At 35.3% G+C, this 13794-nt stretch overlaps 1 protein-coding gene across 4 annotated transcripts in view; it reads right to left on the bottom strand.

Annotated features, from left to right (window-relative positions):
* LOC144440180 (sodium/potassium-transporting ATPase subunit alpha-3-like) overlaps positions 1-10497 on the bottom strand; it is a 62378-nt gene extending 51881 nt beyond the window's left edge. For all 4 annotated transcript variants that reach the window (XM_078129470.1, XM_078129471.1, XM_078129469.1 and 1 more), the window contains exon 1: positions 10456-10497. In XM_078129470.1, the coding sequence (XP_077985596.1) occupies positions 10456-10488 (33 nt within the window). In that variant the 5' untranslated portion in view covers positions 10489-10497. The remainder of the gene's footprint in view (positions 1-10455) is intronic.
* Positions 10498-13794: the final 3297 nt, after the last annotated feature.

Raw genomic sequence — 13794 nt, 5'->3', positions numbered from 1 at the left:
TCCACAACTAGTACAGGACTCAAAATCAACAGTAGTCCAGGACACATCTACTTTGTGTATTGGATCTAGATTACCAAATTAGCAGTAGTCCAGGACACATCTACTTTGTGTATTGGATCTAGATTACCAAATTAGCAGTAGTCCAGGACACATTTACTTTGTGTATTGGATCTACATGTAGATTACCAAATTAGCAGTAGTCCTAGGTACATACAATGTAGACTACTAAACATTGCATCTAGACTACCAAATCAGCAGTAGTCCAGGACATATACACATGTAGACTACTAAACATTGTATCTAGTAGTCCAGGGTACATACACATGTAGATTACTGAACATTGTATCTAGACTACAAAATTGGCAGCAGTCCAGGGTACATAGACTACTAAACATTGTATCTAGCCTAGTAGTCCAGGGTACATACATGTAGATTACTGAACATTGTATCTAGACTACAAAATCGGCAGTAGTCCAGGGTACATAGACTACTAAACATTGTATCTGTACACTACTGAATTGGTAGTAGTTTACGGGGGTGGGGGAGGCATAGACTAAATACTGTATCTACTAGATTACCAGATTTCTTAATTAGTAGTCTGTTACAGTTAGACCAATGGAAATCAATAGATAATTTGTCGCGTCAGTGCAGTAAGGTTGTATCTGCTATGCAAACCTTACTGCACTGACACAATGAGAAATTAAATTGAAGCCCTGGCGAGAGCACGACATGACATTTCTTACAAACTACAGAGTTGCATGTATTAGCTGCCATGATGTGGTTTAACCAGAAGCCAATGATAAAACACAACACAGCATGTAGTGGTACAACCTTCTATGGAAATGCATTGCATTCCAGGTGTACATGTATGCATGGTTACATTTTATGCTTGAGATGAACTACAGTAGATATGCCAGTAGGTATGCTCACAATTATCGAGGACATGTCATGTGATACATCTATACTGTCACTGTTGCTACTGTTGTTGTAGTTTATATTATTTGACTTTCAATCACAACTGTAATATTCACAGAAATCTGTTCACAATGTTCACTATTTGCAAAGGTTTTACCACATAAGCAGTTAAACTTATAATTACAGAGTTACAGAGTTCTCAATTTGTCGTGGTTGATGCCTAATCACATGCAATTTGTCATTCTGATTTATGTATCAAACAGGACAAATCTAACACTCAATGTTCTCTGCTATGTTGTGGACAGATCTAACACTCAACGTTCTCTACTATGTTGAGGACAGATCTAACACTCAATGTTCTCTGCTATATTGAGGACTAATCTAACACTCAATGTTCTCTGCTATGTTGAGGACTAATCTAACACTCAATGTTCTCTGCTATGTTGAGGACAGATCTAACACTCAATGTTCTCTGCTATGTTGAGGACAGATCTAACACTCAATGTTCTCTGCTATGTTGAGGACAGATCTAACACTCAATGTTCTCTGCTATGTTGAGGACAGATCTAACACTCAATATTCTCTGCTATGTTGAGGACAGATCTAACACTCAATGTTCTCTGCTATGTTGAGGACAGATCTAACACTCAATGTTCTCTGCTATGTTGAGGACAGATCGAACACTTGATGTTCTCTCCTGTGTTGAGGACAGATTGAACGTTTCATGTTCTTTGCTGTGTTGAGGACAGATCGAACATTCCATGTTCTTTGCCATGTTGAATTGTTACTGTGTGTATTATAACCTTTGTGTTTCATTTCATTTGTGAAACTAATGAATATTTATAGTTCTTCAATGTTCATGTCTAGATACCAGGTAATCTATACGTACATGTACACGAAGCCCTTCATGAATATCTGCATACATTGACTCAGCTTAAATATTCTGATTCCCTTTCTGGTACACTGATGACAACAGTGAACCCTGTCCACATTGACAGAACAGTTTACTAAATTGTAAGAATATTGCATGTACACAAGATAGCCCATCAAAACTTTCAATCTTAACTTTTCTCTTCTCAGTTACATGTACTTCTTAAAAAACTTTCAAAAGAGCCTGACATTTAGATTCTGTGATCAGAGCATTTAGTTCAAAATAAAGCTAACACACATCTGTAGTTAGAGGGCATGCTAGTATGATAATACATGTATGAAGTGTTCTTGTCTCGTGACAAACACATCACTATCTATGTGTAAATGGAGCAAACACATTGAAACTATCTAGTACAACACTGTGAAGTGTCCTCCATGTCTTGTGACAAATACATCACTGACAGTGTAAATGTAGCAAACACATTGAAACTGTGTTAATTTGTACTAACCTATATAAGCAATTGCATTTAAATAGGTTGGAGTAGCATTAGCTATACAGGTAGGATTTAAGTTGCTTCCATCATTATGACATTCCAACTCAGACAATAGTCCCATTTCTATAATTACCAGGCCTTTCCTTGACCTGGTACTTAGCTAGCTGTACAGTCATACACAACTCACACACCACAGAATACAAATAACTTGGGATAGGTGAACAGTCACGCAATATGCTTTAACGACTCCACTCTACAATATCCTCAAAACAGTAAAAAACCTGGTATATTTTTTATTGCTGCTGTAGAACAGAGAACACTTTATATACAGGTAATTTGCAGACCCCTTTTTATCAATTCAACTTTGTCCCAGTGGCCACATATCAATAAATCTGAAAACTGCAACACTTGTAAATGACAGTAAAATACATAAAAAGCTGCCCATTTGCCTTTCAATGGAACCCCTTTCAAATGCTATCATGCATGATAACCTTGCAGCAGTAAAGTCTACTTAGCAGGACATAATTTATAAGATGGCTGCCTGTCTTCTTTTTATCATGACAGCATCTTCAAATGGGATGAGATTTGAATAATCTATTCTGAAAATGTTGGCGTTCTTTCAATACTACAAATGTATGTGAGAGTTCAGGAACAGTGCCCCCCAAGTTAAGAGATCCCTTTCGTTCTAATTCCCATGTGATAGGGATGAATTGAAAAGCCTTCATATGTATTATATTTCTATACACATGCATGTACATGTAACTTGTGTGGCTGAATACTTTCAATACCTGATTACAGATTATAATTTGTGAACCCAACATTTAGCAAATTGTTCAAATATCTTATCAATTCTGATATCGTGTGACGTATGTATGCATAAGTAACTGACATACCGTGCTATTTTTAGCTACAAAATGAACTTGATCAGCTTTCTGTGTTTGTGGCTAGCATCATATTTCTTTTTCAATGATTCCTACATCCAGCCAATATAGACTTCAAAAAGAAAAGTATTAAAATATTACTGGTACATTCCTTTCTTATCTTTTTTTTCATTTCAGCATATAATAAATGTCATTTTGTGCATTATATATGATTTAGATAAATCACTATCTAATTGGTTTATCATTCCTATCAAGATATAACTATCTTATCAGCATATCAGTATACATACCACAGTTGTATATTGCATACTTTTCATCAATAAATTAATTCACTTTTGTTTCACCATGATGTTGAATTCACAACAATGTTTTACAAAATGCTTAGTTACTCACTTTATGCTACTATTCATATAAATATACATTGTAAAGCTAATAGTGCTACCACATATTTTATTTTGTCAGACATTTACAACAAACTTTTAGTACATTTATTGATTTAGAAAGCAAAGATTGATTTACTACTAGCCTATAAATGTTAAACAAAATTTGCAAGGTCAGTTTTTCTAGAATTAAGGTTTTGATTTGTAAATCAATTACATAATAATCTAAAAATAACATTGTACAAGTGAGCTTACAAGTGCAAGGTATGAAGACAATGCTCTAAGTTATTTCTAACAACACCAAAATGTTTTCACTGGTAAATATGAATGACTGGCAAAAAATCACTTTCTAGGAAAGTGATGACATTACACTTTTAATCCTCTTTCTCCCTATGGGGTATTTGTTTGTACACAACAAAGTATAAGTTGGGAGAAAGACGATTTTAACTCACAACATAAAGTGAATCTATACTATACATGTACATGGTCAGTATACTATTCACATAGCTAACTGGGATAAATTTGCATTAATTGAAATAACATATTGATGACTCCATTAACTTTATTGTTCTAAAGAGATCATACAACACAATAATTATATTTTAATTATCTTATGTGAATATGAGTACTAAATATCACAAGGTGAAACTGCCATTCTATAAAGCCCTTAGGAACACCCTATATGCAATATGTTACCCAGAGAGTTGTCTTGGTGGGACTTAAGAAGTAACCCAGAGAGTTGTCTTGGTGGGACTATGTCAAGAAGCCCTGAGTGGTGTCCAATGCTTCTTTAGATATTAACACCAAGACCAAGATATTAACACCAAGTTTGTTTGCCTTTGTTTCATTTTTCAACTTTATTGAAAACAGAGTAACATCAAGAGAAGTATCTGGGCTAGCAGTCAGTATGTTTGTTTGTATTTGTTTCATTTTTCAACAGTATTGAAAACAGATGACTGAAAACAAGTCATCTCTGAGCAGTACTCTCTAGCTTCAAGACAAACATTTGACTAACTGCACTTCAATACAAACATTGGGGACACATGTTGATTTTGTGGTCAGATCACATTACCATGACATCTGGAGGAATTTGATCACACTTTACATTTTGTAAATGTTATGAAAACACAAACTTTACAAACACAGAAGTAAAAATAAATTCAAACTCACAAAATGAAAACCTGTCACATGACATTCTAACCTCACCTCACTTTAGGTCAACTAAAGGAATGTATTGTAACAATAGAAAACTGGTAAGGTACATTACATTATACTGTGACAAACAAAACTATCCATTACATGTCCTATAGAAAGTAAACTAAAACACATATATATGCACGCACACATACACACACACACACACACACATACACACACATACATACACACACACACACACTCACTTTTGCTTGCTTATACACATACATTTGTACATACAAATGTACAAGTACAGAACACAGACACAAACATGGCTCACACATACACATTTGCACACATTCATAAAGGCATGACACATGTTCATGTACATGCATGCCTTTATGAATGTGTCTCCTTACATTCTCCCATACATGTACATGTACCACATGGCTGTGATTTGGCCCCATGAAATGATAAATGTACCTAGCACAGAAACTTGACAATCTGGCATACATACATGTACTAGCTTGACAGCAAATGACATTACCAAACCAGATACATGTAGACAAGTCTCTGAGCTACAGGGGTAGGAGTTGCCCATTATGCAATGTATGTACATAATTCAGTTCACATTTTTCAAAGTTGAAGTAGAATCAGGAGTGTTATCTACTGATTATCTTTTAGGTTAACTGTACATGGGTTAAAAGCTCACTTGGTCATTTGTCAAGACTGTCACACACTTAAGTTAAAGTCACATACTGTTATCACTCAACATGGACAGCATGGCATATCATGTCACACTGACCTGTACTTTGTAACATATGCACAATATAAATTACATCTCTACAAAACTGAAATGATAATTCCATGTGGCTTAATTCCAGAGTTACATTTCAGTAAAAACAGCTGTTTTAATACTTTGTGTCGGGACATTGAGATTTTTCTTATCTGATGGTGAATACAGAAACTCATTTGTAATCAGAATAGTTCATCACTCCAATTCTACTTTACCTAGACTGTATATTCTATGCAGACTAAAGTCTTTGATAACCAGTAGAGGCAATGAGACTACACAAGGTATACATATTAATACAATGTAGTCTACATTCAAGCCATGGTATAAAATCATCTCCAGATTGAATGCCATGGATAGCACTTCACTAGCATACTAATAGCAGGACAGTTTACATATGACCAGTTAGGTCAGGTACTGGTGCCATCCATCAGAACCCAACAAAAAGTTGTAAGTTTTGTTACAATCTATAATTGTATAATACTAACATAGTCCACCATGATTATGTACTGGTATATAATTGCATGGTACTATGTCCATTTCAACACACTTCATATATGTCAATGTACATGTATTGACAAGACAACACGGCTACAAATGTACCTCACTACATGTACACTGTACAGGTAGGCATACAACAACCTAAAATCTATGTTTAGCCATATTTACACCAATATCTTAGAATGGGCAATGGTTCAGGCAAAAAAGTTTTGCATACAACAGTACACACACATATCAATATGCCCAGATACATATAACGGTAGTAACACTAGGGTTCAAATACACACACACACACACACACACACACACACACACACACACACACACACACACACACACACACACACACGTGTGCATGCAGACAAATCATTCAATTACCTATTATGGACAGCAATTTTTATCCGTGTCAAAAAAGATAAAATCTACATGTCTTCCTCTGTCATTTTACCAGAATTCCTCATCAAAATCATTTCTAAGTTCTATAGTATTAGCTTTCCCTCCAATGTTACTGAGTTCAAAGACCTTTTAGCCCAAAATTACTGGGACTTGTCCAAACACATCCCTAAATGTAATACACTTTGACTTTCATTATCATTATCAACGAGAGGACTTGTCCTGAGCATACTTTCATTCTCTGTACCAAACATTGAAACTGTAGATTTATAATATATATTCAGTGTAACCTTGATGCTAAAACAGATAGCTGAGATACATTGTACTTATTCATTACCCTCATGATAGTAAAATGGGGCAATAAAAATTTGTCTTATCTCAACAAGAAGCTAATTTTGTGCACTGGAATATGTATCATTTGGCTAATCTTTTTCTTGTATCACAGATACAAGTCTTGCCATTACCAGATAGCAATATACTCAATGAGAAATGGTTGTCATTTTCAGTACCTGAAAGTAGAATATTACTGCCTATGGGCATCATAAAAATAACGAACATTGAATTTTTGGGTTGACCCCATACCTTCTGCTCCACTTGCTTCACATGCATTACTATAGGCAAAAGTGAGCATAAACCTTCTTGTTCTATTTTGGCTCTCTAGCACGCGGTAAAACATGACTGCAGGTACCAAAAAGTATGTCTAATTTACTTGCAAAATGAGCACAGGTACAGCACGTCGGATCCATGTCTTACTTCAGAATAACAATGAAAGAAATTCCTTTGGAACTTTACACTAGCTTACAATGGCTGCGTGGCTTTGGTTACCACATATTGAATAATGTATGTATTTAGTTCACTACGTTTGTAGCTCATTCAACTTTTAATGACAGCATTGTTGAGTCAGGCCATATTTGAGTATCCGTCATTGAAAAGCATACATGGCATTGAATGGACATACAAAAGTGAACTTACTGTCATGTGGCCGACCTCATTTCCATGTTTTATATCATGAACTATTTTTAAAGTGGTGTCAAGATTTGGCTGATACCAATAAGGACTGATACACTCCTGATATTGAAATGTTAGTTTTTACTGCACTCACTATAAATCAAAATATTTGGATAAAGTGTAGACACTGACTGCTATTGTATGCTTAGACAGCCACTTTCTTATGTTACTGGTCAATCAACTAATGGAAATCAATTCTGTACATTGTCAACTAGTGTTTCATTTTGTCAAACAGTAAATTGCCTGCCAAGCTTAAAATTCCTATCCTGCACAGACATGTACATGTCTGTCTAGAGGCTATCCATTGGGTTTGATTCTGAAGATCTTTTTGATCCGATACCATGTGACGTATGTAGGATTCCACACTGACATGTTACAGTATATAATGATGAACTATTTCACTCAAACAGGTAGTACATGAACTGTTGTCTGCAGACACATGCAAATTACATTTTATGAAATGGAATGTTAAGAAATTGCAAAAGAACGTGGTACGTTCTTGCAAACCAGAGTCTCATTTCTACCAAGGCTGTGACTACAAGGTACATGTAAAAGTACATGTACCTGTTGTTGCTAAGAAGACAGTCTGTGGATTTACCACAAATTGCAGTGAAACAAGTATCTCCTCATCCTAGTAGCACTTAAATGGCAAGGGATAAATGGATATTAAAACTCCATAAGTCTTGCAAGCCAGAGAATTACTTTCCTGCTGAAGCTACAACATTTCACCATAGTCGCAAAGGAGACTGTCATTTTACAGCATATTTTCGTGATTCAAGTATCACATACAATGTGTATCTAATGATGGCAATATCTAATTACATATTTCACATCCAATGTCCATCTAGTGATGGCAATATGTAATTGTATATAAGTCAAAATATGTCAATATTAACTAATTGTAGTGAATGTGATAAATCTATTTACACTTGTTCATTCTTTGCAACTTGACAAATATATTTACAATGAAGGTTACATAATGATCTAGGTCATTCATTACAGGTGATACCCAGTCTTAAAAATACTCAAGGACAAGTCTTCATTTATCATTCACCAGGTAGTCCCCAATAGTTGTAAATGAATTCAACTTGAGTTTAGTGAGCCATCAAATTATGCATGTAAAACTAGATAGCCAGACACAAAGCCTTCCACGGCAATGGGCACATGTAAAACTTTGTTAAATTCACATGTAAAACTACATCCATTATGACAAACTAAATATTCACAGTATTACTATGGGGGGGGGGGGGGGGTATTTGTTTGTACACTAAATACTACAACTTACAAGTTGGAAAAAAACATGAAGATATTCTACTAGTACTACAATGAGCAATCTAAAACTTTGACAAATTAACATGTGATATTCAAATCATAATTCCACACCCAATATATACATGTCCTCCATTATTTTGACTTCCTGTTTCTTCAAAAAAAGTATACTTCCTCATTATATATACTTTGGCAAATCCATATCATCTTTTAAATTTTCCTTTTACAATTCATTTGATTTCATTTTCTTTAGACCATAGATAAAGAAAATATTACATCAAAATTCATTTGTATATCAAATATATTTCATCAACTACCAAAATTACTTATTAAGATGCTCACTGTGTTATCTATTTATTTCAAGTTTAATAGCTAAGAAGCACTATTGATTTATAGATTTTTCTCAATCTTCTATCAATTCAACTCTTTCATAACTTTTTTAGACTGAATTAATTGTAGTACTATGGCACCCTCTTACACTTTGTTCAGAGTATCGACTTGTCCTATTCAGTGTTTGAAAGTAGTCATATACAATAAAGAGATACTGTACCAAAGTATGATATGCCTACTAGTACTACTACTTCATCCATGTATACATATACATCCCTGTAGCTAATCTACCATCTAGGTCACTATGTCTGATAATAGAAATTTGTAATCATTTTCATTATCTATTGTGTCTGGAGAAAGAGGGTCGTTACCATGGTAACACGATAAATTATGTGCAATACATTAAATACCACATATCACTTCTCCTAAGAATTCTCCTTGAGTACAGGCAAAAGGTGAACATTGGAGGAATGAAGCCCTAAAGCCGTGGTCATCTAAATTGATCCAATGTTACGTAACCGGTAATTCTTCTCCATTGACGTCACAATGCACACCAACGCGGTAGAGCTATCGGTCTGTACTATAGTTGTGGTACATTTGCCGAGAGAAAGTAATTCTATGTTTTCTGCAATTTATATCGGGCGATGACCTGGAGAACTCACGCGGTCGAAGGGCTCTGTGTAGATATACATCGACATATTTTGCCTATTTTATGAGATTAACTCTCTGTACTTACCTAGTTTTTAAAAAAATATTTGTACAATATACAAGCACTACATACTTCATGTAACACCACAAAGCTCAAAATGTGAAAATAGTCGAGAACACATTATAACATATCTTTATCAAAACGACAGAGGCCCAGTGTAGTGCAGTTGATATTTGACCAGCTAGATGAATTATCATATTCTTGACATTTATACATTGTTATGCATAATACTGAGTAAACATGCGTTTCTTTTACAAATGGCGGATATTTATAGCATTTCGGGAGCCTAAATCAAACATTAGTAAATTCAGTAATAAGAGACATTGCTGTGTTTCAAGTGTTTTGAAGACAGGCAAACGTCGACTGTTCGCACGCGGTGGGTACGCCATATTTTAACTCCAATAGCATACTGTCCACTTTTACCCACGCGACGGCCCCAATATTCCAATAGCAGTGAATAACACACACAACATAGTCACACTTAGTCATTGATATAAAACATGGAAATGTAATAAATAAAGGATCGTTACAAAATATCACCGTTTTGTGACGATCGGACATTTGCAGAGTGAAAGCCGGTCACCAAAATGTCATCGGGGGCGGAATCTGCATATGCTCCCCGACAGGTCGACCGGCAAACACACAAAATGCTAACAATGACACAAAAAATCCATTCTAAAATTCACCCAACATCATCCAAGACAATTATACATCATGCTATAGCAATAAAATCGAAATATGTAACGAAATGTTATAGAAAAATAAGGAATTTTACCGGATCTTGCTTGACCTCCAGTTTGGCCGCCATGATGAATACTGACGAGGGAGAATGTGACGCTCCTGTTCACGTGTCTGAGAATGTCAATCAATATGCAAATTATATGCCCATTCACTGACTAACATTTGCCCCGATTTCCCGGGAAATTTCCACGCTGAAGTTTGCCCTAGAAATTTCGCAATACCAACACAACTTTAACCCAGAGACAACAAATCAACCAAATTCTGTGTTGTTCGGCAACAACAATATATAGTGGAAAAGTATAAATGTCAGTTCGTGCAAAAAAATGTTGAAATGGTTACGATGTTCTTTTGTTTGTATAGTACAAGTTGCCGGTGATTATGGGACATGTGGGAGGGGCTATTATACATAGAGGAGGCAATGTTGTATAAAGGTCAAAGTGGTCTCACACCGTAGTACAGTTCGAGTGGGACTGAACTGATATCAAATCGCTAAAATTGACATCATTTCGTTTTAAAGATATGATTTGTCTATGGTCCAACTGTACCACCTGCCTTTGCACAATATCATGTTTTCGTACCGTCACCACAAGTTTTTTGAGCGTTTTACAATTTACACACTGTATAATTTTCTTGTAATGGGATGGATATGTGTATGAAAACAACTACGTATTTATTCGTCTCACTATTTATTTATTTATTTGTTAGCTTGTTATTGTTTTGCTTGTTTCTTTTATAAGTCGTTGTAGACATCGGCATAAAAACATAACTAAGTGAGATATTACATACGCATTATGCGGCATATAAATAAAACAATTTGTAATTTAAACAAATATTTTTTTGAACAGAGCTAAATATTAATTAATTCCGAGAGCAATTTCCTTATTGAACCGTGTCTGGAAAGATTGGTAACTTATTGTTCCATTGTATTTTTGTTTTTAATTTATTTATTTATTTATTTATTTATTTATTTATTTATTTATTTATTTATTTATTTATTTATTTATTTATCGAATGACCAACTTGAGCTAGTTCCATTTATAGGTTCCTTTGGTTCAGTGTTAATGTATTGATGTATCTATATTTGTGATTTTCTCTTGATCATGATTTTGAACTACATTTATTGTAAGCATTTTAATGTTTACTGTGACCTTGTTTTAAATAATTTTCATGTATGTTTTTATTCTCTATTGTCGCACAAATGTTGGGACAATGAATATATACTGCACTGCACTGCACTGTACTGTACTGTACTGTACTGTACTGTACTGCACTGTACTGTACTGCACTGCACTGTATTGCACTGTACTGCACTGTACTGTACTGCACTGTACTGTATTGCACTGTACTGTACTGCACTGTACTGTACTGTACAGTACTGTATTGCACTGTACTGTACTGTACTGTACTGTACTGTACTGCACTGCACTGTACTGTACTACACTGCACTGCATTGCACTATACTGCACTGTACTGTACTGTACTGTACTGTACTGTACTGTACTGTACTATACTGTACTGTACTGTACTGTACTGTACTGTACTGTACTGTACTGTACTGTACTGTACTGTACTGTACTGTACTGTACTGTACATGTAATTGACTGAATCGGATGTAGTTTCAAAGATGCAGTTGCAATATAAACATTTTACATTTTACCAAAGTAGTTCATCGGCTGCCACATATTTTAACTTTGCAATACTATGGCCATATTATTCAAATTCAAACTATGCATTGTGCACCCTTCCACCCACAGTACAGTGATCATTCCCAGTCACGGTTGTATGATTCACTATACACAAAAGAAAACGTTTACAACCGTGTTTGTACCAAATGATATATTGCAGATGACGATGTGTGTGCATGTCATCCGAAACTGACCAATCTTTGAAATGGTCAAGCTAATGCAAATTAGGGATACGTTACGATCTAAAAGGGGCGAAATTGGGGGGGGGGGGGGGCAAATAAGTATAAGGTGATAGGGGCTTTCGGAATCTCAGCACCACTTCCACACTCCTGTCCTTCACCCTTCACCTTCTCATATCTTTGTACTGACCTTGTCGTTCTGCCTCAGTCACGTCAATATTCGAACACAGGCCAGTCGAGATACTTACCTCTCAGCCATTACTCCATACAGTAGCTGTTGCGGAAATGTCGTATTCAAAACGTTTTTTTTTTTTAAAGTTTCCCAAAGGAAACAAATGTGTGATCAAATTCCTTTTTTTTTTTTGATTTGCCTAATTTTAATTTAATATCAACTTTGTTTGACTCAAAAGTTTAACCAACGTCAAGTATTAACCAAGCAGAGTTTCTCTTATCATGCTAGATTCGCTTTAATGTTATGTTACCCCTGACAACCGACATCGGCTTACAGGTGGTTTACGGAATATAAGTTAATATACCTCGACGATAACAGTTGTCAGGCACTTACTAGACACCCAGTGTATAAGGGAATCTTCAGTAATTACAAGGGAGAGGGCCGGGGAATGGGGGTAGCATTTTATAGATTGTTTCCCATGAGAGGGTTACATTTCAATTTGACTCGATTTTACTGTATATCTACATTATTTAGTGATTTGGCATCCCATCGCTGTCATGTTGGATCATGCTTTACAGAAAGGATAGGAAGGGAGGGCTACTTTTTAGAAAATGGAATGAGGGGAAGGTCACATTTTATGCAAAAAATAGTTGAATAGACTGGGCGTGATTTTCATGACTTGGGCAGCAAACTTGCCCATTACAAAATTCAAGATTTGGTGTAACAAGTACACTGAAGTTGATCGTTGCACAGCGCCCCCACACAGTGATGGCAGTATTCGAAAGGTACGTTAATCGATATGCATGGATATGGATAGTACAGGGTAACATTTTCCGTACCTGTATTAAATGTGAATTACAAACTCAAAACATTTGAAGATTTATGAGACTAAGAGGGAAAAAAAAGAGAGAAAATCCCTCAAGGGACTGGTACGTGCCGGTCTACTGATTATATCATGATTGGCTTTGAAAATGAGTTAAATACTATTAATGGCATCATAGGGAGAAACAAACAAAAATAAACAGACATGCAAAAAATGACAAATTCTGACAATTGTACCTTCTACCTTGTTTAGAGTCAAGTCAGTAATATAGACTCGTGCACCGTCATGTAAGCAGGACTAGGAGAAACAAACAAAAATAAACAGACATGCAAAAAATGATAAATACTGACAAGCATCAACAACAGAGTCATTACTAATCAGTATCAACAACAACTTGAAGAATTAATATGTTTTCCTATATGCGAAAGCGTTGCAATTGTATACGTGGGGTATTCTATACAATTGTAGCTATTTCGCATATAGGAAAACATGTAATACTTAATTCTTCAATGAT

The sequence above is a fragment of the Glandiceps talaboti genome, chromosome 9 (genome assembly GCF_964340395.1).
Source record: "Glandiceps talaboti chromosome 9, keGlaTala1.1, whole genome shotgun sequence".
Taxonomy (NCBI): Eukaryota; Metazoa; Hemichordata; class Enteropneusta; family Spengelidae; genus Glandiceps; species Glandiceps talaboti.
Note: the sequence above shows the minus strand (reverse complement) of the source record. Positions and strands in the feature narration are given on the sequence as shown.